General features: G+C 35.8%; 1 protein-coding gene across 2 annotated transcripts in view; it reads right to left on the bottom strand.

The window, feature by feature from the left end:
- The window catches only part of LOC143230339 (uncharacterized), a 53,829-nt gene extending 31,128 nt beyond the window's left edge, over positions 1–22,701 (bottom strand). Inside the window, exons 1-2 of one of the 2 annotated variants that reach the window (XM_076463738.1) lie at positions 22,355–22,701; positions 17,157–17,482 (exon numbers count right to left, since the gene is read on the bottom strand). In XM_076463738.1, coding sequence (XP_076319853.1) covers positions 17,157–17,319 — 163 coding nt within the window. In that variant the 5' untranslated portion in view covers positions 17,320–17,482; positions 22,355–22,701. The remainder of the gene's footprint in view (positions 1–17,156; positions 17,483–22,354) is intronic. The other variant, XM_076463748.1, reaches the window with a different exon arrangement.
- Between the last annotated feature and the right edge of the window lie 4,788 nt (positions 22,702–27,489).

The raw sequence follows: 27,489 nt of genomic DNA, 5'->3' as shown, positions 1-27,489 counted from the left end.
GTAAGTTCTCAAAACTTCAACTGAACGGTCAACTCGGTAATAAACTCGAAGTTGTTTATATGCGTTGACATACAATTCTCTTTTGAACTGGAATAAATGACTAAAAAGCATTAGATGAATATTAACTTTGTAAAAAAAAAAAAAGATAAACTGAAGCTGTGGAACAAGAGAATAGAGAGAACAAGAAATTTACCTTGTGGGTATAAACGGTAATATATATCACCACTAGAACAATTGATATTGTAAACAGACACTATGGAATAAAACACGTTTTAAAACGAAGCTGGAGCGGCCCTCAGCAGGTAGCGCTGCCTCCACCACACAGCGTTAATCATATCCTGTTCTTAAAAATACAAAAACGTGTCTGTGTGTCCGTAATTTCTAACAAACACGGACCACTTTTGGCAGGACATTTAGGAACAGTATTCTGCCTATGTCCACTAAGTTTCATTAAAATCCTATCGTTTTTGACTGAGTTATAGAGTAAGAATAGTGCGAAAAATCGTGACCTTGCTGTGAGTTTGACCTTTGACCCTAAAATTTCAAAAACTAGACACTTCTACGCCGGGTCATATTCCACATGTGTATCAGCTTTCGTCCAACTTCATCCTTCTGTTCTCGATAAATCTTGCTGACAAATTCACAAATAAATAAAAACAAACCGGTGAAACTGTGACCTCTGCCCACCTTAGGTGGTGGAGATAATTACAAAACAGGTAACTTCTATCATGATTTTAAGTGGCATGTTTGAATCTTCGTCATCAAACGTGTTTGGTATTTCATCCATATGGGTGTTATAATGTAATAATCAATCCCATTGTTTATTGGTAAAAGAGCAGCCCAAGAGTTCGCGGCGGGTGGTGTTGACTAGTTGCCTTCTCTCTAGTTTAACCACTTTTCTCGGCTGGCGTGAACGTCAACCAATAACATTTGTATTCAGTTTAAACGATTAATTTGTTTTTTAGCTTTATCTTAGTTGTTATTTAATTTTTGTTTCAGAATTTCCTAACGGAGGAACACAAATAGATATCTACGCGTGAGCATAGCCATTTCTAATTTTGAACTTATCGATCAGAAGAAAACCACTCACTCAGCTCTAGCCCCCCACCAGTACAGCGGTAAGTCTACGGATTTACAACGCTAAAGTCAGGGTTCGATTCCCCTCGGTAGGCTCAGCAGATAGCCCGATGTGACTTTGCTATAGAAGACACACATGCTATAAGCCTACTTTTTCTCATCTAATAACCGGATTTAATCGTCCTTCGTTTTATATATCACCCACAACTCTCTAAAATATATTATAAACAGTATTTATTTAAATTATTTCTACTAAAATATATTATAATTTCGTGTTCAAAATTAAAGCAAACGGGTTATCTTTTAACACATCTCTTAATCCTAAAATGTTCCATTTAGTTTTTCATGTATGATTTAGAGTCCAATACATGCAGTAAGTACCTTTCTGGATCTTCGTGTACGATTTTTTACCACAAGAAATGACGTAATAGGCATAAATTATGATAATCAGCTAACAGCTGTAAGCGTTCTAAACTAATTAATTGAGCCTACTGAAGCAACAAAGTTACTTTCTGTTAGTTTTGTGTATCTGATCCACATTATACCAGATATAATCTAACCTAATGTCTATTCCAATTAACATCTTCAGTTTTCGAGTCGATTAGAATGCAGCTATAATTGGTTTTCGTGTTGCTGGCATGGTATTCGATGGCGACCCCTATAAACGACACGTTACTCTAGGTTTAATATTTTATTTTCAATATCTTCGATACATGACACAAATAAGTTGATTAGTTTCTTCACTTAGTTTTGTTTTCGATACACACCATCGATTATCATGCATGTAAAACTGTACAATGATTCTATCTTGTCTTAAAAACTACTGTAAAACTGTATACTGATTCTATCTTGTATTAACACTACTGTAAAACAGTATAATGATTCTATCTTGTATTAACACTACTGTAAAACTGTATAATGATTCTATCTTGTCTTAACACTACTGTAAAACTGTATAATGATTCTATCTTGTATTAACACTACTGTAAAACAGTATAATGATTCTATCTTGTATTAACACTACTGTAAAACTGTATAATGATTCTATCTTGTATTAACACTACTGTAAAACAGTATAATGATTCTATCTTGTATTAACACTACTGTAAAACAGTATAATTATTCTATCTTGTATTAACACTACTGTAAAACTGTATAATGATTCTATCTTGTATTAACACTACTGTAAAACAGTATAATGATTCTATCTTGTATTAACACTACTGTAAAACTGTATAATGATTCTATCTTGTATTAACACTACTGTAAAACTGTATAATGATTCTATCTTGTCTTAACACTACTGTAAAACAGTATAATTATTCTATCTTGTATTAACACTGCTGTAAAACAGTATAATGATTTTATCTTGTATTAAAACTACTGTAAAACTGTATAATGATTTTATCTTGTATTAACACTACTGTAAAACTGTATAATGATTCTATCTTGTATTAAAACTACTGTAAAACTGTATAATGATTTTATCTTGTATTAACACTACTGTAAAACTGTATAATGATTCTATCTTGTATTAACACTACTGTAAAACTGTATAATGATTCTATCTTGTATTAACACTACTGTAAAACTGTATAATGATTCTATCTTGTCTTAACACTACTGTAAAACTGTATAATGATTGTATCTTGTATTAACACTACTGTAAAACTGTATAATGATTCTATCTTGTATTAACACTACTGTAAAACAGTATAATGATTCTATCTTGTATTAACACTACTGTAAAACTGTATAATGATTCTATCTTGTATTAACACTACTGTAAAACAGTATAATGATTCTATCTTGTATTAACACTACTGTAAAACAGTATAATGATTCTATCTTGTATTAACACTACTGTAAAACAGTATAATGATTCTATCTTGTATTAACACTACTGTAAAACAGTATAATTATTCTATCTTGTATTAACACTGCTGTAAAACAGTATAATGATTTTATCTTGTATTAAAACTACTGTAAAACTGTATAATGATTTTATCTTGTATTAACACTACTGTAAAACTGTATAATGATTCTATCTTGTATTAAAACTACTGTAAAACTGTATAATGATTTTATCTTGTATTAACACTACTGTAAAACTGTATAATGATTCTATCTTGTATTAACACTACTGTAAAACTGTATAATGATTCTATCTTGTATTAACACTACTGTAAAACTGTATAATGATTCTATCTTGTCTTAACACTACTGTAAAACTGTATAATGATTGTATCTTGTATTAACACTACTGTAAAACAGTATAATGATTCTATCTTGTATTAACACTACTGTAAAACAGTATAATGATTCTATCTTGTATTAACACTACTGTAAAACTGTATAATGATTCTATCTTGTATTAACACTACTGTAAAACAGTATAATGATTCTATCTTGTATTAACACTACTGTAAAACTGTATAATGATTCTATCTTGTATTAACACTACTGTAAAACTGTATAATGATTCTATCTTGTATTAACACTACTGTAAAACTGTTTAATGATTCTATCTTGTATTAACACTACTGTAGAACAGTATAATGATTCTATCTTGTATTAACACTACTGTAATGAAATGTTTATTTTAGACAAACCAAAAAGCAGATATGAAGAATTACAAGTTTATCATAATTAATGAGGTTTATCGTTATCGTATGTACAAACGTTTCACAGTGATACAAATGTTCAGACTTTTTGTGAAAAATTAGGTTTTGTTTGTTTATTGTCAAACACAAAGCCACAGGCTCCAACGTGGCACAACAGTATGTCTGGGGACTCACAATACTAGAAACCGGGTTTCGACACTCATAGTAGTCAGAGCACAGACACCCATTATGTAGCTTTGTGTTTAATCATAAAACAAACAAAGCCACAACAGAATGGGCTAGGGGTGCGCTGTCCACCGCGGGTATCAAAACCCGATTTTTTAGCTTTGTGACCCCTCATATTTACTGCTGAATCACCGAAGTGTCAAACAGAAAGATGCCGAGGGTCAGTAAGAGGTCTGATAAAGTTAAAATTATTTTTTTTTTTATGTTCATTAATTTCTGAGAGATGTTTGACGAGCTATTATTTTGTATATTTGTAGTTAAACATGAAACTACATATTGGGTGTAATGTGTCCATAAATGGTATCGAAACCCGGTTTGTAGTATTACAAACATTCAGAGATAAAGCTGAGGTACTAGGGGAAGAGAGGGGAGTTTACGAAGTATGCTATAGTGATATGTAACCAAAATATGATTTTTAAAATTCAGTTTTCCTTTATACAATTTTCGATTTAAGTATAAAAACAAAACATTGACTGAATATCTAGGACCGAATAACGTAAAGTGGGACTTACAATTTCTCGCATGGAATACTCAAGTAGTTTACAAATATAGCAGTTAACAATCATAGCCTAGTGAACCTTACAGTTTTTCTGATTCGATAACTAAACATACATGGTATACTTTCTCGCACAACGTTATTTGTGAACCCGTGAATTAAACTACAGGCGTTTAAAGAACAAATATAAATAAATCCCCAGTTTGTTGGGCTCTAAATGACAAATTATCTTTGTTTTTCAAGTAAGGATGCGTTGTTTCTTGTTACCATGACCCTTTAGAAGTGGACCGCTAACGTATCCTATAAAACATAGTTATTGTTCTAATACATTCATTTTATTTACTGAATAACCTCATCTTTTTAAGTTAAATAATACTTCTATTTTTTTCTTTAACCGAACAGAAGGTGTTTCGAAAGTACGCCATCTTGGGAATTGTTTCTAAAGAGGTCACCACTGTAGCGAGTGTTCAAGGTTACTTCCATTGTTGTCGATTCCTGAACGTATGTCAGTAAAACGAATTCCATACATTGTTCCAAACTGAACATTGTATTGTGTTTTGCGTTGCTACGTCCAAAGTGCTAACGTAATTGTTACAAACCTTTAGAGGCTACGTATAGAATATTATTTGAACATTTCCACTCTTGTAGGCTATGCTCAGAGTGCTACCTTCTGAGACAGCAGATTATGTTTTTTTTCTTTTGTGGTTACGGTTGTCTTTATCGCTCATTTGTTATTTTCGCCTATAGTTTAATTTATCTTTGAATTTTTATCTGAATTAAAACGCTACCTCACCTTCTGGTTATTTACCAATATTTTGAGTAAATATCTCGCATGATAAAACTAACATCAGATCTCCTAGCGGTGAAGTACAGATAATATTCTTGTAGTAGAAGATTATGTAAATTTATGATCATCTGAGGTGTACTGTTGTAACCTACTCAGTTTATAAACGTCTTGCCAGAAGCTTCACTTGCAGAGAGAGTTGTGAGGAGTACCCTGTTGGAACAGAGATAAGTCTTCATATTTATAACACTAGAATCAGAGGTTCGATTCCTCTCGGTGGACACAGTAGATAGCTCAATATGGCTTTGCTGTAAGAAAAACCTAAGAGTTACGAGACAGATGGTGAATGATAGATTTAGTGAATTACTGCTGTTTAACACTCGGTGTTGTTATTAACACTGAACTATATTTTTGTGTTGTAAGTAGGTTTCTTTTTTCTGATTATTTTTCCTGATTCCATTATCATTCGTGTTAAGTCCTCACTACAAAGGTGTTTATAAACTGTGTTTTGATATGTGTTCAATTTATGTCTAACTGTTGTTGTATAGTTGAATAAACTTATGTTTGTTGATGTTGTTGTGGATTGTAGCGGAATGTTTATTTTAGACCGTTGTAACGGTGATATTCTAACTCTCGCTCACTAGGTCTAGAGTGCTAGTTCAGTATTGCTACCATTTCAAGATCATGTCTAGAGTGTTACTTCAGTATTGCTGTTCTTGCAGGGCTATGTCTAGAGTGCTACCTCACTATTGCTGTTCTTGCAGGGCTATGTCTAGAGTGCTACCTCACTATTGCTGTTCTTGCAGGGCTATGTCTAGAGTGCTACCTCACTATTGCTGTTCTTGCAGGGCTATGTCTAGAGTGCTACCTCACTATTGCTGTTCTTGCAGGGCTATGTCTAGAGTGATACCTCACTATTGCTGTTCTTGCAGGGCTATGTCTAGAGTGTTACTTCACTATTGCTGTTCTTGCTGGGCTATGTCTAGAGTGCTACCTCACTATTGCTGTTCTTGCAGGGCTATGTCTAGAGTGCTACCTCACTATTGCTGTTCTTGCAGGGCTATGTCTAGAGTGATACCTCACTATTGCAATCCTTTTAATGCTATAGTTCCACATACAACATCCATTGTTACAAACTTAACATTACGTTGTGCCTTCGATTCGAGGGACAAAACAACTGATGTTCGTTTCATCTTGTGCTTATCAGTTTATATATAACTATGTAGTAATGAACTGATGTCACTTCCAAAACAACTAAGATGCTATGTCCATGAATCATGCTGTACGTACCTGTAAATGTTTTCGTACTTACCCAAACTGTTACGATCTAATAATCACCATGTATGGATTGCAAAATGGTTTAATATAATTAATACGTCACGTAGAGAAGTTCGTTTCGCTCGAAGTAAATTATTTGTGTTAATTTAAAATAGTTATTTTATCTTCATACATTTTTCAAACTAATGTGTTGATATCCGTATCATATCTTTCTTGCTGTTTAAAACTAAAATGTTGTCCTGTAAAGGCATGCTTTTACTGTTTAAAACTAATGTTTGAAACTTAATTCACACTCGATGTATTTATCGAAGTGCAACCAACATCTACCAACAATGACATTTACGTATTAACGTGTTCAATCTCGAGCTCGAGTGGACGGGTGAACAAAAGAGTTAATTGTAACACACAACAGGAAATTGTGTTTCTACCTTTTCTTAACATAATAAACATTAAATACAATAAAAAATACATAACTGTACCAATATTAAAAATAAGGACATTCTGTTCCCAAGAATTCTATCAATGTGAAATTATATGAGAGGTCATATCATTCTATATTACTGTGAAAAGTGGTGCTGATTTAGTAATTTTCCAAAGTTATATATGAAATTAAATGGGGATCCAGCCCCTACCCTTTCCTCATGACCTTTCTAATGACATCCTGTATTACTTTGTCAAGTTTGGTTCTGGTTGGTCAATAAATGTGGAAACGTACGCGGAACAGATACACAGAGAGACATTTATTGTCTAACCCCACCTTCTTCATGACCTCCCACATGTTATCCTACAGATTTGTGCAAAATTGTTAGGACAAATTCAAAAATGGGGTATCCAACCTCTTATGGTCTTCCTCACTTCATCCTACATCAAGTTTTGTACTGATTGATCAAGAAATATGGAAACGTGTGAGGAACAGATTTACATATCACAGTGGCATTTATTTATAGAGATTACTGTGATACCTATACACACAAGTGAAGGTAGTTTACAACTGTGGCACCCATATACATCAGTGAAGGTAGTTTGCAACTGTGGCATAGATATACATTTGTGAAGGTAGTTTACAACTGTGGCACCCATATACATTAGTGAAGGTAGTTTACAACTGTGGCACAGATACACATTAGTGAAGGTAGTTTACAACTATAACACCCACATACATTAGTGAAGGTAGTTTACAACTATAACACCCATATGCATTAGTGAAAGTAGTTTGCAACTATAACACCCATATGCATTAGTGAAGGTAGTTTACAACTATAACACCCATATGCATTAGTGAAGGTAGTTTAAACTATAACACCCATATGCATTAGTGAAGGTAGTTTACAACTATAACACCCATATGCATTAGTGAAGGTAGTTTACAACTATAACACCCATATGCATTAGTGAAGGTAGTTTACAACTATAACACCCATATGCATTAGTGAAGGTAGTTTACAACTATAACACCCATATGCATTAGTGAAGGTAGTTTACAACTATAACATCCATATGCATTAGTGAAGGTAGTTTACAACTGTGGCACCGATACACATTAGTGAAGGTAGTTTACAACTATAACACCCATATACAATAGTGAAGGTAGTTTACAACTATAACACCCATGTACATTAGTGAAGGTAGTTTACAACTATAACACTCATGTACATTAGTGAAGGTAGTTTACAACTATAACACCCATATGCATTAGTGAAGGTAGTTTACAACTATAACACCCATACACATTAGTGAAGGTAGTTTACAACTATAACACCCATATACAATAGTGAACCAGCTACTATTCACCATACAACTTAAGCGTCCACTTATATTACAGAATGTAGAATCTTTCGTTTCCTCTGTGAGTGTGTTTAGTTTCTAGCTTGTGTTATATTTCTATTGTCTTTGTGTCTAAACACGATTAGTGATATCTGTAACAAAGTATGTGATAGTTAAGCCACCTGGACGTACAAGAGAAACTGTTGACTTTCGCCCAGATGTTTAATACTAGTGTAGAGCTCCAATGTAATATCCAGTTAAACATCGAACCCGACAGGACGGAAGTAGCTTTATAAACGTTAAGAAACAAACAACGTGTCTATAATACGTGTAAAACAGCGTCTGTTTCGCAAACTGAAAATCTACTATTATAGTTTGTACATGAAACATAAACTGGTTGTAAAACAGCCTGTGTTTGGTAGACAGAATGTCTACTGTTTTCAAACATTAACGCCAATAACCATCATTATTTTACTGAAACACTTCTTTAATAAACTGTAACTACGTCACTTCCTTCAGGAAGTCTGACATTTAAGGCTAAAAGACCTTGGAAAGTTGGGAGGGGCGGGGCATGTGGACATTTCATCCATGTATAGAATGAAATAACTTGGTTCTCTTCCTTCCTAACTGTTCGTGTCAATATACTACAACAGTCACGTTATTCAGGGAAAGGTAGGGTAACCAATAGCATCTTCCTTCCTTCAGTTATTTTTATAACTTCTAAATCGTCCAGATAATTAGGCTAAAACATAACAGAAATTACCACGTAAAACATAGAACTAGGGTACATACAAACTTCATGAAGTAATGTAAAAATGTATCCTATGAGGAGACGTATCTGCTAAGGTAGGACACTCTTAGCAGTGAGGATACCGATTTAGCCGTCCTACATGTTGTGTGGAATTAGAACTAAATAAATAAATATGTGTGTCTGTGTGTGTTTCTCTTATAGCAAAGCCACATTAGACTATCTGCTGAGTCCACCGCGGAAAATAGAACCCCAGATTTTAGCGTTGTAAATCCGTAGACTAACCGCTGTACCAGTGAGGGATAAATAAATAAATGTATAAAGTTATAATTATAACTGTTCATGTTTTAACCTCCCCCCTCTACACATGTAAAAATATCATTTAATCATTTGCAGCCAGTTGGGGAGGGTCACTTCATCCCTACGAAACAGTGAAGAAGGAAAAAATAGTTCCGTCAAACTTTGTCCACTGTCGTCATCGTAATTATTATCACGTGGCTGTTTCACGAGCCTTCATTGTATTTTTATGAATTATATCCTGGCGCTCGTGCTTCTTTGGTAACTGGGCCCGGCATGGCCAAGCGCGTAAGGCGCGTGACTCGTAATCCGAGGGTCGCGATTTCGCGCCCGCGTCGCGCCAAACATGCTCTCCCTCCCAGTCGTGGGGGCGTTATAATGTTACGGTCAATCCCACTATTCGTTGGTAAAAGAGTAGCCCAAGAGTTGGCGGTGGGTGGTGATGACTAGCTACCTTCCCTCTAGTCTTACACTGCTATATTTGGGACGGCTAGCGCAGATAGCCCTCGAGTAGCTTTATGCGAAATTCCAAAACAAACAAAACTTTCTTTGATAACCTTTTACACGGTAAAAACTAAAACCGTTACAAAAGTTACACATTGTTTGCGTATTGCAGAGACTATCTTTTGGAGACCATCTAGTTTATATAAGTCATGCCTTTTCGGGATATCTTTTATTAGATGTCATCTAGTTTTTAAGTCATGCCTTTTCGGGATATCTTTTATTAGATGTCATCTAGTTTATATAAGTCATGCCTCTTCGGAATACCTTCTAGAGACCATCTAGTCTATATAAGTCATGCCTTTTCGGGATATCTTTTATTAGATGTCATCTAGCTTATATAAGTCTTGCCTTTTCGGGATATATTTTATTAGATGTCATCTAGTTTATATAAGTCATGCCTTTTCGGGATACCTTCTAGAGACCATCTAGTTTATATAAGTCTTGCCTTTTCGGGATATCTTTTATTAGATGTCATCTAGTTTATACAAGTCATGCCTTTTAGGGATATCTTTTCGAGATCATTCAGTTTATATAAGTCATGCCTTTTCGGGATATCTCTTAAAGACGATCTAGTTCATATAAGTCATGCTTTTCCGGGGTATCTTTTATTAGATGTCATCTAGTTTATATAAGTCATGCCTTTTCGGGATATCTTTTATTAGATGTCATCTAGTTTATATAAGTCTTGCCTTTTCGGGATATATTTTATTAGATGTCATCTAGTTTATATAAGTCATGCCTTTTCGGGATACCTTCTAGAGACCATCTAGTTTATATAAGTCTTGCCTTTTCGGGATATCTTTTATTAGATGTCATCTAGTTTATACAAGTCATGCCTTTTAGGGATATCTTTTCGAGATCATTCAGTTTATATAAGTCATGCCTTTTCGGGATATCTCTTAAAGACGATCTAGTTCATATAAGTCATGCTTTTTCGGGGTATCTTTTATTAGATGTCATCTAGTTTATATAAGTCTTGCCTTTTCGGGATATCTTTTATTAGATGTCATCTAGTTCATATAAGTCATGCTTTTTCGGGGTATCTTTTCGATACCATTTAGTTTACATAAGTCATGCCTTTTCGGGATATCTTTTGGTGACCATCAGTGAGAGTGATAAATTAGGTTTATACACTGACTTAGGCAGCATTATACCCATCGAAACAGTGACCTAGTCAACAGCATAATGAAAACTTAAAACAAACGAGAAAACGCACGTTAACTTTTGTTCTGCCTTACGTTTGTGGAAATTCCTTTATTTCAAGAGCCCACCATGATTCACAGATTGTTTACAAGTCGACCTGTAGACAATGTCCTCAAAAGGCTGCGTCACATCCATCACTCAATGTTTACGTCAAACAATTTTCAGTGATTAACTCGCGAGTACCAGCGCACATGCACACTGAGCACGATGTTCCAAATAAGGAAAACATTTTTTTTCGTTTTGTTTTCCAATGAAGGAGAATTGCGTATCAAAGAATTCCTTGTCATCCAGACAATATGCCAAACTGTTACTAAAATAAACCACTAGTAATTTAAGGCTTCACAACTGTTTTTGTCTGTTGTTTATAACTAAATCACGGTTCTTATGTAGATGTTCTGTAGAACTTACATGTCAGATATTCTTAAGGTCTGATGAGTAACAAGCACTCCAGGAATATCGCTAGCTTGTTTTTTTCCTGTTTACATTCTTCTGTTTGCTGTTGTTGTTTATAAAGTTGTAATGTGAAAAGATAAAGAGAAAACTCTATATTTCATTATCATTTTAACTAGTGACACAATTGTCTACAGTAAACTGTACATTTTATCATTTTGTTGATAGGTGACACTGCTGTCCACAGTATAACTTTTTCGTATTGCAGTATTTATTTTATATATATAATGGAATTGACCTAGGACATAAACAACGGATGTGTATAATGTGATATGATTTTTTCGTTATTTTATGCAATATTATTTAAAACAAAAAGTTTCATCCAGTACATCTAACTTTTTGTTTACCCTAAATTGATAAGTGGTGTAAGATCGAGAAGGCTTGTAATTTTAAAGATGAAGGTTCGATACCCGCGTTCGGACAGTGCAGATAGCTCATTGTGTAAGTTATGCTTTAACAGAAACAAACCAACCAATCTACCATGTTTTAATTGCAGCTTCGTCCAAGTTCGTCATCGTAATTATTATCACGTGGCTGTTTCACGAGCCTTCATTGTATTCTTGAGTTATATCCTGGCACTCGGGCTTCTTTGGTAACCTTTTACACGGTAAAAACTAAAATCGTTACAAAAGTTACACGTTGTTTGCGTATTGCAGAGAATGTCTTTCAGAGACCATCTAGTTTATATAAGTCATATCTTTTGGAGACCATTTAGTTCATATTAGTCATACCTTTTCGGGATACCTTCTGGTGACAATCTAGTTTATATTAAATCATGCCTTTTCGGAATATATTTTGGAGACCATCTGGTTCATATTAAATAACGCCTTTTTGGGACACCTTTTGGAAACTATTTAGTTGATATTAACTCATGCCTTTCCGGAATATCTTTTGGAGATAATTTGTTCATACTAAGTCTTGCCTTTTCGGGAATAAGAGAAATGAGTTTCTAACACCATATGTTTTTCGTTATCAACGAATATTCCATTATGTTTATAAAATTAACGTGTTTTGTTTTTAGTGATAAATAGCATAACGAGCTTACAATAAGGTATAATATCAAGGACGTTTCGGTTGGTTCACTATGAAATGTTCTTCCAGCAGTAACAGAACGTTTTGTGTACAGTTGTTCGAAACGTTTCGGTTGGTTTACTATAAAATGTTCTTCCAGCAGTAACACAACGTTCTGTTTACAGTTGTTCGAAACGTTTCGGTTGGTTCACTATGAAATCTTCTTCCAGCAGTAACAGAACGTTTTGTGTACAATTGTTCGAAACGTTTCGGTTGGTTCATGATGAAATGTTCTTCCAGCAGTAACAGAACGTTCTGTTTACAGTTGTTCGAAACGTTTCGGTTGGTTCACTATGAAATGTTCTTCCAGCAGTAAAAGAACGTTTTGTGTACAATTTTTTGTTTTTTTAGGAATACCAAGACTTAGGCTTAAAAGAACAGGAATATACAAAACATTCAGGGAGGGGCGGGTAGTCGTAATGTGTGTGTTTTCTTATAGCAAAGCAGTCTTGGGCTATCTGCTGAGTCCACCGAAGGAAATCGAACCCATGATTTTAGTGTTGTAAAACTAAGAATTACCACTGTACCAGCGGGGACAAGTAGTCGTAAAAAAAGATATTATCTGAGAGTAATAAGAAAACACTTAAATTGTTATTGAACAATTTTATACAATATCCAGTACTGTGCTGTTTGTTTTGAACTTCGCGCAAAGCTACACTAGACGAGGGCTATCAGCGCTACCTGTCCCTAATTTTGCAGTGTAAGATTAGAGGGAAGGCAGCTAGTCATCACCACTCACCGTCAACTCTTGGGCTACTCTTTTACCAACGAATAATGGGATTGACAATCACATTGTAATGCCCCCACGGCTGAAAGGGCGAGCATGTTTGATGTGCCGGGGATTCGAACCCGCAACCCTCGGATTACTAGTTGAGTGCCTTAACCACCTGGCCATGCCGGGCCGTACTGGAGTGTACGTGCAAGAACACGTAAAATAGAAATGACACTGTTGCTGTATTCTACAGTCTCACATTCTCACGTACATTTACTTTGTTTCGTACATTTGATACGACACCTGTTTCGAAATAGTATTTGTACATGCAGAGTGAGTAGAAACAAACTGTTGTTAGCAAAATATTGAGATGGAGATGTATTCCCAATAATTAAATTGGAACCCTATTATAATTTCCTAATTTCTGTATCGGGGCTACCACCTCCCGGGTCACTACTTTTTTTTTTATTATCGATGTAAAACTCACCACAAAAAAGTACAGGTTCTGTGTGGCAATAGATTCCCAGTTGCGACCTCTGGAAGAAGGCCAAGATACGTTAAACCTACAAGTAACGAATCTAAAAACCAGCAAATTGTGAAATAGACATTGTATCTAACTTTCAGATCAACACTTGCATTGTTTTACAACAATTTTCAACACACACAACAAAAACAAACGTAAAACAAGTTATATAGACTGAAGACATCTCAACCTTTGTTAAAAACGCTGATTGGAAGGCGAGGAAAAAAATTTTAATAAACTTAATTTCTGTCTGATCGAAGTCAAGAGCGTGGAAAAAAGTTAACTCATGGTGTTCTTACTGGCACACTGCTAACAGAAAAAATTAACTCATGGTGTTCTTACTGGCACACTGCTGACAGGAAAAGTTAACTCATGGTGTTCTTACTGCCACACTGCTGACAGGAAAAGTTAACTCATGGCGTTCATACTGCCACTCTGCTGACAGGAAAAGTTAACTCATGGCGTTCTTACTGCCACACTGCTAACAGGAAAAGTTAACTCATGGTGTTCTTACTGCCACACTGCTAACAGGAAAAGTTAACTCATGGTGTTCTTACTGCCACACTGCTAACAGGAAAAGTTAACTCATGGTGTTCTTACTGCCACACTGCTAACAGGAAAAGTTAACTCATGATGTTCTTACTGCCACACTGCTAACAGGAAAAGTTAACTCATGGTGTTCTTACTGCCACACTGCTAACAGGAAAAGTTAACTCATGATGTTCTTACTGCCACACTGCTAACAGGAAAAGTTAACTCATGGTGTTCTTACTGCCACACTGCTAACAGGAAAAGTTAACTCGTGGTGTTCTTCCTGCCACACTGCTGACAGGAAAAGTTAACTCATGGTGTTCTTCCTGCCACACTGCTGACAGGAAAAGTTAACTCATGGTGTTCTTCCTGCCACACTGCTGACAGGAAAAGTTAACTCATGGTGTTCTTCCTGCCACACTGCTAACGGGAAAAGTTAACTCATGGTGTTCTTCCTGTCACACTGCTGACAGGAAAAGTTAACTCATGGTGTTCTTCCTGCCACACTGCTGACAGGAAAAGTTAACTCATGGTGTTCTTCCTGCCACACTGCTGACAGGAAAAGTTAACTCATGGTGTTCTTCCTGCCACACTGCTGACAGGAAAAGTTAACTCATGCTGACAGGAAAAGTTAACTCATGGTGTTCTTCCTGCCACACTGCTAACAGGAAAAGTTAACTCATGGTGTTCTTCCTGCCACACTGCTGACAGGAAAAGTTAACTCATGGTGTTCTTCCTGCCACACTGCTGACAGGAAAAGTTAACTCATGGTGTTCTTCCTGCCACACTGCTAACAGGAAAAGTTAACTCATGGTGTTCTTCCTGCCACACTGCTAACAGGAAAAGTTACTTCATGGTGTTCTTCCTGCCACACTGCTGACAGGAAAAGTTAACTCATGGTGTTCTTCCTGCCACACTGCTAACAGGAAAGTTAACTCATGGTGTTCTTCCTGCCACACTGCTAACAGGAAAAGTTAACTCATGGTGTTCTTCCTGCCACACTGCTGACAGGAAAAGTTAACTCATGGTGTTCTTCCTGCCACACTGCTGACAGGAAAAGTTAACTTATGGTGTTCTTCCTGCCACACTGCTGACAGGAAAAGTTAACTCATGGTGTTCTTCCTGCCACACTGCTAACAGGAAAAGTTAACTCATGGTGTTCTTCCTGCCACACTGCTGACAGGAAAAGTTAACTCATGGTGTTCTTCCTGCCACACTGCTGACAGGAAAAGTTAACTCATGGTGTTCTTCCTGCCACACTGCTAACAGGAAAAGTTAACTCATGGTGTTCTTCCTGCCACACTGCTAACAGGAAAAGTTACTTCATGGTGTTCTTCCTGCCACACTGCTGACAGGAAAAGTTAACTCATGGTGTTCTTCCTGCCACACTGCTAACAGGAAAAGTTAACTCATGGTGTTCTTCCTGCCACACTGCTAACAGGAAAAGTTAACTCATGGTGTTCTTCCTGCCACACTGCTGACAGGAAAAGTTAACTCATGGTGTTCTTCCTGCCACACTGCTGACAGGAATTGGCTTAGTGATGACAGAGATATTATCGTTCATTGTTTTCTGTTTGTTTTTTGAATTTCGCGCAAAGATACACGAGGGCTACCTGCATTAGCCGTCCCTAACTTAGCAGTGTAAGACTAGCAGGAAGGCAGCTAGTCACTACCACCCACCGCCAACCGTTGGGCTACTCTATAACCAACCAATAGTGGGATTGGCCGTCACGTTATAACGCCTTAACCATCTGGCCATGTTGGGCCTTGTTTTCTGTAAGAAGTGAAGTATGTAGAATCCTTTGATTCGTTTATAAAACAAAAAAGAAAACAAAACCAACAAGATGCTCAATGTGTGCTTAGAATGGATTGTAATGATGCAAAATATTTCATTACGGTGTCTTGGAACTACAGCGCCACTCGGAGTTACACAATCTGCTATTGTTAACCCTTCTGACAGTGACGGGATGTTGACCAAGGTCGATCGGGGACTGGCTCATTCCTGATAAAAGATGTGCACCGGATAATTATTCAGTCCTGCTTAGTTGTCATTCCTCACGGAAACTGGGTGATTTATTTTATCAGCTCAACAATCAGAATCGAAACCTTGGTCTTTTCCCCGGGTCCCTCCTTCTCTGCACGGGATCCGTGGGTATAAAACTCGAGATTCATTCGTTCGCTGCGAGCTCCACGTGGGGTAAATATACAGATAACACGGACGTGGGGGTAATGAGGTAAGTAAAAGTGTGAAGATGGATTCCGAGCAAGTGCCACGTGTCCTGTGAGAAAAACGAGCAAAGTGCTTCATGTGTCAGTTTTAGTATTTGTTAAAACTGCATTTCTGGAAGACGCGAATCATTGAATTATGTGAAAGAAAGAAGTAACGAGTGAAACGCACAACGATGAATTTTTTTTTATGTTTAATGGTCGTGTCTGTCTGTACGTAATGCGCAACCTTTCGAAACTACCCAAAGAGATTATGCTGCAATGTTTATTCACACAGAAACACCAATGTGTTATATGTACCTTGATGTCTCATGCTGTTAGCTGGAATAAATTAAGAGAACTTAAATGCAATTAATTCAAACATATGAGACACCCGAATATATAAATATTTACCATACAAGGACATAGTAAACACATTTTTACCATGTGAAGATAATATAAGACATTACCACACAAAGAATACGTAACATATAAATATTTACTAACTAAAACTAAAGCGTAATATATAAATATTTACTGTACAACAAAACGTAATATTTATATTTCCCAAACTAAGAGGATAATATATGAATATTTACTGTACAAAAAAAAAATGTAATGTGCAAATGTTTATCATACAAAGAAGATAACACATAATGCTTACCGTACGAACAAGAGATGATATATAAATATTCATCATACGAAAATGGCATAATATATGACTGTTTGCCATATAAAGAGGTCGCATACAAATGTCTACCACACGAATAAGTTGGCAAATAAATATTTGGTATACAAAACAACTGTGAAGTGAAAGTTCTTAACATATGAAGACATAATATATAAATATTCACCAAATGATAAGACGTAATACACAATAATTTAAAAGTTACATGGGACCCATTTCAATGTAGATATATATATTGGTACATTCAGAAGGTAAACAGTTATCATGCGAGATACGACGTCAAGAGGGCGTGACTTGCAGATCTGTCAACGAAAGGAGAATGGCTGGGAATTAACATCTCGTGTTATTCTAAACGACAACTTTATAAATGTGTAAGTATTTGAATTTCTTATTATTTTGACTCACTAACTTGTAAAAATATTATACCAGATTTCTTATTCCAAGTGATTTGAGGGTATTAAACAAAAGCTTGCAATTTAGCGAAGTTGTGTGCGTGAATTGTGTATTATTGCACAATATACCCTTTTGTTTTTAATTGTCTCTTTGGAGCTGTTGTCTCAGGTTTCTCTTCAACCCATTAACGAATACAAATGCAGTCAAACACAGGAAGTAAGCCACCTTCGTTAATCACAACTAAAAATCAGTTCAGTAATTAATACATCTAATTAATATTCCTGCTTAACCAAGAGTTTTTGGTGTAATAAAACGAAAATCACGATTTTCGAATGTATTACTACATCGCTGGGATGTACTTTGTTACTTGCTAGTAACAGTTTCGGCCGTAATCCTAATAATACTTCATATGATTCGCCTGGCTTAAGAGATTAGATACTAAACTAACAATGCAAATAATTATCATAATAGCACTGAGCGCTAGTCTTAGAATTTCTATTAACTGTGATCCTTCATGCATTAAAAGGAAGAGAACTGCTCCGACTGATTCTAGTATTATTCCAATCAACAATGTATGTCTGTTTGTTTGGTTTGAATTTCGGTCAATACTGTTAACGGCCGTCTGCAGTAGTTGTCCCGAATTTTGAAGTGATATACTACAGTAAACACCATCAACTACTAATACTTAGACTACTCTTTACGAACGAATAGTAGGTTTGATCGTAACATTATAACGGCTGAAAGCAAAAGCATGTTCAAATACAGGATTCGAACTCGTGACTCGCACGTTGCGAGTCGTGTGCTCTAACCGCCAGGCCATGCCACGCCTCAATCAGCAGTGATGGACATATCTAAACCAAAAACACTTTTTCGAATCTCGACAAGCTTAAATAAAATAAAGATCCACCAGATGACAGTTTATCAGATGGTTTATAAAGGTCTATACGTTAGGGTATCTCATTCAGTCAAACAGTATGTAACTTCCTCGTTTCTCCTATCACAGAAATATACTCTCCACCCCACGAGTTAACAGACGGTCCAGGCCCACGTTCTTGAACTCATTTCTCTAATAATGTTCTTCTACCAACCCAAATCTGTAATTTAGTACCAACCTATATTTTCAGAACTGGTTCTGACCTCAATAGACGTGCAAGATATCATCACAGAGTGGACTGTTTCGATGACAGAACAACCAGAAGGAAGTGAGCAAACTGGCAATTCTTCATCATCCGACCATTTTTCTTTCGCTTCTGCCATCAGCTGCCATATGTGATTGTTAGTGTGTTCTACTAGTTGACACACTTGTGGATACGTGTCATGAGTTAAACAAGGTTGCAAGCTATATATCTTATCCAGAAATGTAACAGTTATAATAATCAAAGTCGGTTAAAGCTATTAGACATATCAGTCAATCCGGAACTGAGGCACAGTTCTGGCTGGCTTCTTTTGTGAGTATGGTTCTCTCTGTCTTGTTCACACTAGGTGAGGTGTGACGCTTAGTGTGTTATAGATGTGTGGTTCTCTGTGTCTTCTTCAGACTGAATGAAGTGTGACACTTAGTGTGTTATAGATGTGTGGTTCTTTCTGTCTTCTTCAGACTGAAAGAAGTTTAACAGTTAGTGTATTATAGATGTATGGTTCTTTCTGTCTTCTTCAGACTGAATGAAGTTTAACAGTTAGTGTGTTATAGATGTGTGGTTCTTTCTGTCTTCTTCAGACTGAAAGACGTGTGACACTTAGTGTGTTATAGATGTGTGGTTCTTTCTGTCTTCTTCAGGCTGAATGAAGTGTGACACTTTGTTATAGATGTATGGTTATTTCTGTCTTCTTCAGACTGAATGAAGTGTGACACTTAGTGTGTTATAGATGTATGGTTATTTCTGACTCCTTCAGACTGAAGGAAGTGCACGACACTTTCGGCTGTTTATAGGAATACGATGAAAATAAACCCACGTGAGTCATGTTTCACACCGTCTAAGCTTTAGGGTTAACGTTTAGTTCAACTGATGAGACTTTTTGTGGCTTTTTACCGTATTCTTGTGTCGGCAGTGCCACCTGGTGACTTTTCGATCGATTTGAACTGGACCTAGTCGCTGGAAGAAAATATAACATTGAGAAATGTGTTTCCTGATTAATATTTAAAGCTATTTACGTACTTCTAGAGTGAGCTTTAACTTTTATACTTTGAAAGTTCAACATAATTTACTGGGATTCTTGTTAGGCCTAAAAAAGGACCTTTGGGTCAGAAGAGTTCTTGTTATAGTTATTATTCAGGTTATGTGTGTAATTGTTGTATACGGTTACAGATATTACTCCGGTTATGTGTGTAATTGTTGTATACGGTTACAGATATTACTCCGGCTATGTGTGTAATTGTTGTATACGGTTACAGATATTACTCCGGTTATGTGTGTAATTGTTGTATACGGTTACAGATATTACTCCGGCTATGTGTGTAATTGTTGTATACGGTTACAGATATTACTCCGGTTATGTGTGTAATTGTTGTATACGGTTACAGATATTACTCCGGTTATGTGTGTAATTGTTGTATACGGTTACAGATATTACTCCGTGTGTAATTGTTGTGGTTACAGATATTACTCCGGTTATGTGTGTAATTGTTGTATACGGTTACAGATATTACTCCGGTTATGTGTGTAATTGTTATGTGTGTATATACGGTTACAGATATTACTCGGTTATGTGTGTAATTGTTGTATACGGTTACAGATATTACTCCGGTTATGTGTGTAATTGTTGTATACGGTTACAGATATTACTCCGGTTATGTGTGTAATTGTTGTATACGGTTACAGATATTACTCCGGTTATGTGTGTAATTGTTGTATACGGTTACAGATATTACTCCGGTTATGTGTGTAATTGTTATATACGATTACAGATATTACTCCGGTTATGTGTGTAATTGTTGTATACGGTTACAGATATTACTCCGGTTATGTGTGTAATTGTTGTATACGGTTACAGATATTACTCCGGTTATGTGTGTAATTGTTGTATACGGTTACAGATATTACTCCGGTTATGTGTGTAATTGTTGTATACGGTTACAGATATTACTCCGGTTATGTGTGTGATTGTTATATATGATTACAGATATTACTCCGGTTATGTGTGTAATTGTTGTATACGGTTACAGATATTACTCCGGTTATGTGTGTGATTGTTATATATGATTACAGATATTACTCCGGTTATGTGTGTAATTGTTGTATACGGTTACAGATATTACTCCGGTTATGTGTGTGATTGTTATATATGATTACAGATATTACTCCGGTTATGTGTGTAATTGTTGTATACGGTTACAGATATTACTCCGGTTATGTGTGTAATTGTTATATATGATGGTAAACACACAAAGTTGCTAATATATTTAACGAATCTCTATATAACATCTTGAACTACTGAAAACATTTCTTTTAGATAACGTGAAAAGTATTTTGTGAAGTTATCTATCACGTGGAAGTTTTAAGTTCAAGTTTCTGACTAGCTGAATTTAGTTTCTTGTTTCTCGCTCTCGTGTTTTCTGGGCTGATCCGTACATAACTTATAATGGAATGCACAATCCATACACTAAGCGTTGCTTCCACTATTTTGGCGACAACGCCCGTTGGAATAATATGATCAACCACGGCTTAAGAGTTTCATTTGTCCTGGGCCTTTCAGCTTACAGGTTCCCCCATCGAGACAGAACCTCAACGTGCAATACATTTATAGTCATAGCTTGAGGCCCTGGGCTTCAGCCCGGTAAGCCCGTGCCTTAATCCGGGGTTGAATGTGATCTTTTGATTCTGGGTTTGTTTTAAAGACAGTGGATAAACAGGCTGTCTGCTGGTTGTTCATAGCTCTCAGTAGGCTTAACTTAGATTTCACAAAGTGTATAGACCCTAACCATGGTAAGTATATTCACATGTATTTATGTCATCTTTTTCTGTTAACACTATAACCTTCGTCTTTGGTTATAGAGACATCGTATGATGCTGAAGCAACTTACAACTAATAACTTATTTTTAGGTATCTTTCATTGATAGCTCGTGCTGTAAATACGAACTCATTTTGTAAATGCGAAAGAAAAAAGTCAATGAAAAAGAACCTAAGAAATCATAGAGGTCTCTAAACAACGAAGGCCTTGTCCTATATGAACACAAGGTATCCATTCATTCTGACGTCACAGCAGAAATAAGTCTTTGATACTGACGGTATGTGACGTCAACTTACATCGACAAAAGAAGACATTAACTTGAAAACAAACTCCACGCTCGTAAGAGGGACTAGCTATCATGTTTTAGAAGTTTAACTAGAAAATAACATTGAATAAAATATTCTCAGAGAAACTGAAAATACGCCTCACGTTCTAATAAATGATGATTGCGATATTGAAACACGAAACACATTTATGCGTACTTGTTAACAAGTCTTCCAAAAATATTAAAAGTAGTAGGATCAGCTGAGTAGTACAATTCCGAATTGTACCAGCCAGATCGACATTAGAAAATGTTCCTCGAACGACCTTTATTATGAAATGTAGAAACAGGTTGACGTCCATTTTATTTATAAACAAACATTTGAACTTGTTTCGTGGAGAGATTTAAAACAAAATCCGCGTCATGCTACGGATAACTTACACACGTGTTGTTTTAATAAAACTAAGACTAAAAGTTAATAAAATCCGGCTTTAATTCAACGTTTCGCTTTTCTAGAAAACTTTGTAATCAGACAACAAAGCAAAGAACCCGTATCTTCAACAGACTAACCTTTATTGGAAGGCGTCCAGCATTTCCTGTAACCGTTGCCCATTTGGTCAGTAAGCCACAAACGAGAATTTGGTTACCCGTGTTTAACACCTAGAGGATATGCCTCAACACGTGCTACGCCTCGAGTGAACTAGGTTCTCCTCGGCAAAAGCTGTATTCTCGGTTTCAGGGATATTTGAATGTACAAGTAGTGAAAGCTACGTTCACGGAATTGGAGATAGAGAGTGAAGCATTGAATTCATGTACGTATCACTCGTAACTGTCCTCACCGTTTGTGCGAGTCTTTTTGTACAGTGTATACATAAGGTCTTATGTCACACGTGCAGTATCAGTTAACCCTAACTCTACATCTAGACTATATATCAGAAACAACCGCTCTTTCCGCCAGGAGGCCAATCTAAACGTTTGTGTTTGTGTTTTTCTTATAGCAAAGCCACATCGGGCTATCTGCTCAGCCCACCGAGGGGAATCGAACCCCTGAATTTAGCGTTGTAAATCCGGAGACATACCGCTGTACTAGCGGGGCCCCAATCTAACCTCTTAAAGATTGTTTGATAGAAAAGAAATGGAAAACACATTGGTTGGAAGAAGATATCTGTCTTGCCTCTAGTTGTGGTACGGCGAAATTACAAAAGAAAAAAATCGAAGCTTCTAGTTATTACCCCTCTAGTTTGAGACACGGAAGCTTGTTTATTTTTAAATCTATAGCCCGTGTTGTATTCAATAAAAATTATTTATTTTTAAGGTAGTTTATTTTTATGGAACGAAATTGATTTTGATATATTTAGTTTTAGATAATTAAAATATTTTTTAAAGGAAATGTATTATTATATATATAATACGAAGTGTCATATCTTTGCTTACGTAATAAAACAACGTGTAGTTCAACTACAATTCGATTTTCAATGGTAACACTCTTGTCTTTATCAATCAATCAAGATTAATGAGTTGAGAAAGTGACTGCGCATGCGCAAAAATGTTTTATTAGTAGATATTGGTTTAGAAATAATCTTACGTTTGTTTTTTTTTCCTAATTAGAAAAAAAAAATAAATCAGAAGCTAAATCATGATAACGTTCGAAGAAAAATGGTTACTACCCCTAGTGGTATGTCTGCGGATTTAAACTACTACAAACCAGGTTTCGATACCGCTGTACGCAAATGAACCAGAGCTAAAAAATGGGCTCTATGTGTTCTAAACAACCATGAGTATTAAGAACGGTCCGGCATGGCCAGGTGGTTAAGGAACTCGACTAGTAATGAGAGGGTCGCGGGTTCGAATCCCCGTCACGCCAAACATGCTTGCCCTTTCAGTTGTGGGGGCGTTATAATGTTACGGTCAATCCCACTATTCGTTGGTAAAAGAGCAGCCCAAGAGATGGTAATGGGTGGTGATGACTAGCTGCCTTCCCTCCAGTCTTACGCTGCTGCTAAATTAGGGACGGCTAGCGCAGATAGTCATCGTTTAACTTTGCGTGAATTTCCAAACAAACCAAACCCTTTAAAAATACAACTTGTTTACCTGTTGTTACATGTAAACACGTTGCAGCTCTAAGTCTAGTTGTTTCTAAACAAAGGACAAAACGTTTTATATTTTAAACCTTAACGATAATTATTCCTTATTCAGTTTTTATAACAAATGCAATTATTCAAAGACAAATGATTATGCTACCTCCAACGCCTTAACATTCAACATGATAACTGTGACATCCATCAGAATATTATTCCCCGTAGTTCAGCGGTAAGTTTACAGACTTACAACGTTAGAATTCAATTTCTTGCGGTGGACATAAAAGTGTACTCCAATGTTGTTTCGCTATAAAACAGGTAGATATGAGAATGTTAGACTTCCTTTGTTCATGGCTCGGCATGGCCAGATGGGTTAAGGCGTTCGACTAGTAATTTGACGGTCGCGGGTTCGAATCCCCGTCGCCCCAAACATGCTCGCCCTTTCAGCCGTGGGGGCGTTATTATGTGACGATCAATCCCACTATTCGTTAATAAAAGAGTAGCCCAAGAGTTGGCGGTGGGTAGTGATGACTAGCTGCCTTCCGTCTAGTCTTACACTGCTAAATTAGGGACTAGTAACGCAGATAGCCCTCCAGTAGCCTTGCGCGAAATTCAAAATAACCAAACCTTTATTCGTTTTTAAGCGCAAATTTACACAATGAATTATTTGTGCTTTGCCCACCACGGGTATCGAAACTCATTTTAACGTTAGAATCCTTTAGACTTACGGGTCACTGGGAGTGTGTTTGGAGAGGGTTAGATTTTCACGTGGTTGTTGCACAGCTGCTAGTAATGGCGCTGATTTACTACCTGCTTTCGCACGTTGCCGATGTCCCCCGAAACGTAAAGGAACAGATTTGACAAAGCTTGGCAGATATGGGGTAGGATCAAATTAACCGCTAACGTTTCACCCAGGCAGGGTCAGCACGTGCGGGACATCGACTGCTTCCTGTTTCTACTCATAGTAGCTACCTACACGAGATCTGACATAATTCAGTTCATGGCTCCAGGCTGACTTCTATAAAGTTTGTGTAATATGTTGTTTTCTTAGTGCATGCTTTAGTTTTAGAAAAACACGTGTTATCCTACAAAACAAAGTACAGCTTAACTTGTTACCATGACGACAGTCGTATTCCCCTCCACACCCTTTATCACATTTATGAATGTGACGATACAGCTTTGAAAATTACTCGATATTCATAAATGTTAGGCACAGATACATTATGTGGCTAAACGTGTACCCTTGTATGTTATGGTAACGCGTCGAATTTTATTATTTTAAAATAATAAACGTTTCTCTGTAAACGTAATCTAACGCTCTTCTTACGTGTAATTCACTTCTTTTCTCTGCAGACTTACAACGCTAAAAACCGGGTTTCGATACCCGTGGTGGGCAGAGCACAGATAGCCCATTGTGTAGTTTTGTGCCTAATTCAAAAACAACAACGACACTTCTTGTCATTGTTATTCTATGTGGAAGAATTAAAGTGAGAGAAACATTTAATAACTTTTCAGTTCTATTGTTTCCTAGCTACCGACAACGGCATGACTCATAAGTTTTACTACACAATTATAAAAAAATATTTGTGACGCAGATTTTTCGAACAAAACACTGACCATAAATATATATATACTGACAGCAGGAAATAAAAAATGTGAAAAGTGAGTGTTCGTATCATAAAAGATAGGCCAATGGTGTTTTTGCATGAGAAATGGAACTTTCAAAGCCCTAAGGTTTTAGTCCAATAAAGGTAACATAACGGTAGGGAAAGAGGGATTCTCAAAACTTCAACAAGTTTTAGGTGGATTATAGTGATGTTATTTTGTATCATTTGTCTTGACCAAATTATAGAAATTTTAATTTATATATATTGTATTATAGAGAAGTTAAATTTACTATGTTTGTTTCAACTATGTTCTAGAAGTTCCGCTGTACGTTGATTTTAGATTATATGACTTCAGTTTTACATTGTTCGTTTTCAGTGGGTTGTATTTATTATGTTTCTTTGATAAGTGGGCAACAGACATGTCACCTTTATAACATTATGCGTTGTTAATTGTATCATACATCCTAACTCACATTGTTATTTGTAAATTGGGTTGTATACCTTCTAACTTGTGTAGTTCGTTGCTTACCGACACTCACACTCACTACAAGTCTTCTCATTGTTTGTTATTAACTGACTTTTACCCATGTTAACTTTATATCTCTTGTCTCTACTGCCTTATGTATGCGTTAACTTTCTATTACTTGTGTGACTGAGTCATGCTGGTTATCCCGTACTCTCTGATGAAACAGGAGCCTCAAAGAACAGAGAATCTGATATCCAGAATGCGTTCTGTAGGTAGGGCAAGTCCGTTCTTCGTCAGGGGTGAATTTATTATAAATAATCTCCACGAACGTTTCAGACACCATATCACCTGAAGTCGTACATTTCAGTTCACTTGCGACAAGACGAAAATGACAGGGTAACTTGTCATTCAGAGAATGACATTTCGAAGTCAACTGAAAGTGACATTTATTAATCTTATTCGGGAGTTTCCCAAGTTAAAGTAATCTCTGACACATATCTGTCTAGAAAACTTAGTTCATTGGAGGACATAACTTGAACCCGCAGTTCTTTCTCAGTTTGTCATAGCAACACACTTGGTGTTACTCGTCTTATTAACTTGATGATACAGTAATAAATATTTACTAGTCTTATTAACTTGATGATACAGTAATAAATATTTAATCGTCTAAATAACTTGATGATACAGTAATAAATATTTACTAGTCTTATTGACTTGATGATAGAGTAATAAATATTTGCTCGTCTTATTAACTTGATGATACAGTAATAAATAGTTACTTGTCTTATTAACTTGATGATACACTAATAAATAGTTACTTGTCTTATTAACTTGATGATACAGTAATAAATATTGAATCGTCTAAAAAACTTGATGATACAGTAATAAATATTTACTCGTCCTATTAACTTGATGATACAGTAATAAATATTTGCTTGTCTTATTAACTTAATGATACAGTAATAAATAGTTACTTGTTTTATTAACTTGATGATACAGTAATAAATATTTACTTGTCTTATTAACTTGATGATACAGTAATAAATATTGAATCGTGTTATTAACTTGATGATACAGTAAAAAATATTGAATCGTCTAAATAACTTGATGATACAGTAATAAATATTTGCTTGTCTTATTAACTTGATGATACAGTAATAAATATTTGCTCGTCTTATTAACTTGATGATACAGTAATAAATAGTTACTTGTCTTATTAATTTGATGATACAGTAATAAATATTGAATCGTCTTATTAACTTGATGATACAGTAATAAATATTGAATCGTCTAAATAACTTGATGATACAGTAATAAATATTGAATCGTCTTATTAACTTGATGATACAGTAATAAATATTTACTTGTCTTATTAACTTGATGATACAGTAATAAATATTTGCTCGTCTTATTAACTTGATGATACAGTAATAAATAGTTACTTGTCTTATTAATTTGATGATACAGTAATAAATATTGAATCGTCTTATTAACTTGATGATACAGTAATAAATATTGAATCGTCTAAATAACTTGATGATATAGTAATAAATA

This window comes from Tachypleus tridentatus, chromosome 1 (assembly GCF_004210375.1).
Source record: "Tachypleus tridentatus isolate NWPU-2018 chromosome 1, ASM421037v1, whole genome shotgun sequence".
Classification (NCBI taxonomy): Eukaryota; Metazoa; Arthropoda; class Merostomata; order Xiphosura; family Limulidae; genus Tachypleus; species Tachypleus tridentatus.
Note: the sequence above shows the minus strand (reverse complement) of the source record. Positions and strands in the feature narration are given on the sequence as shown.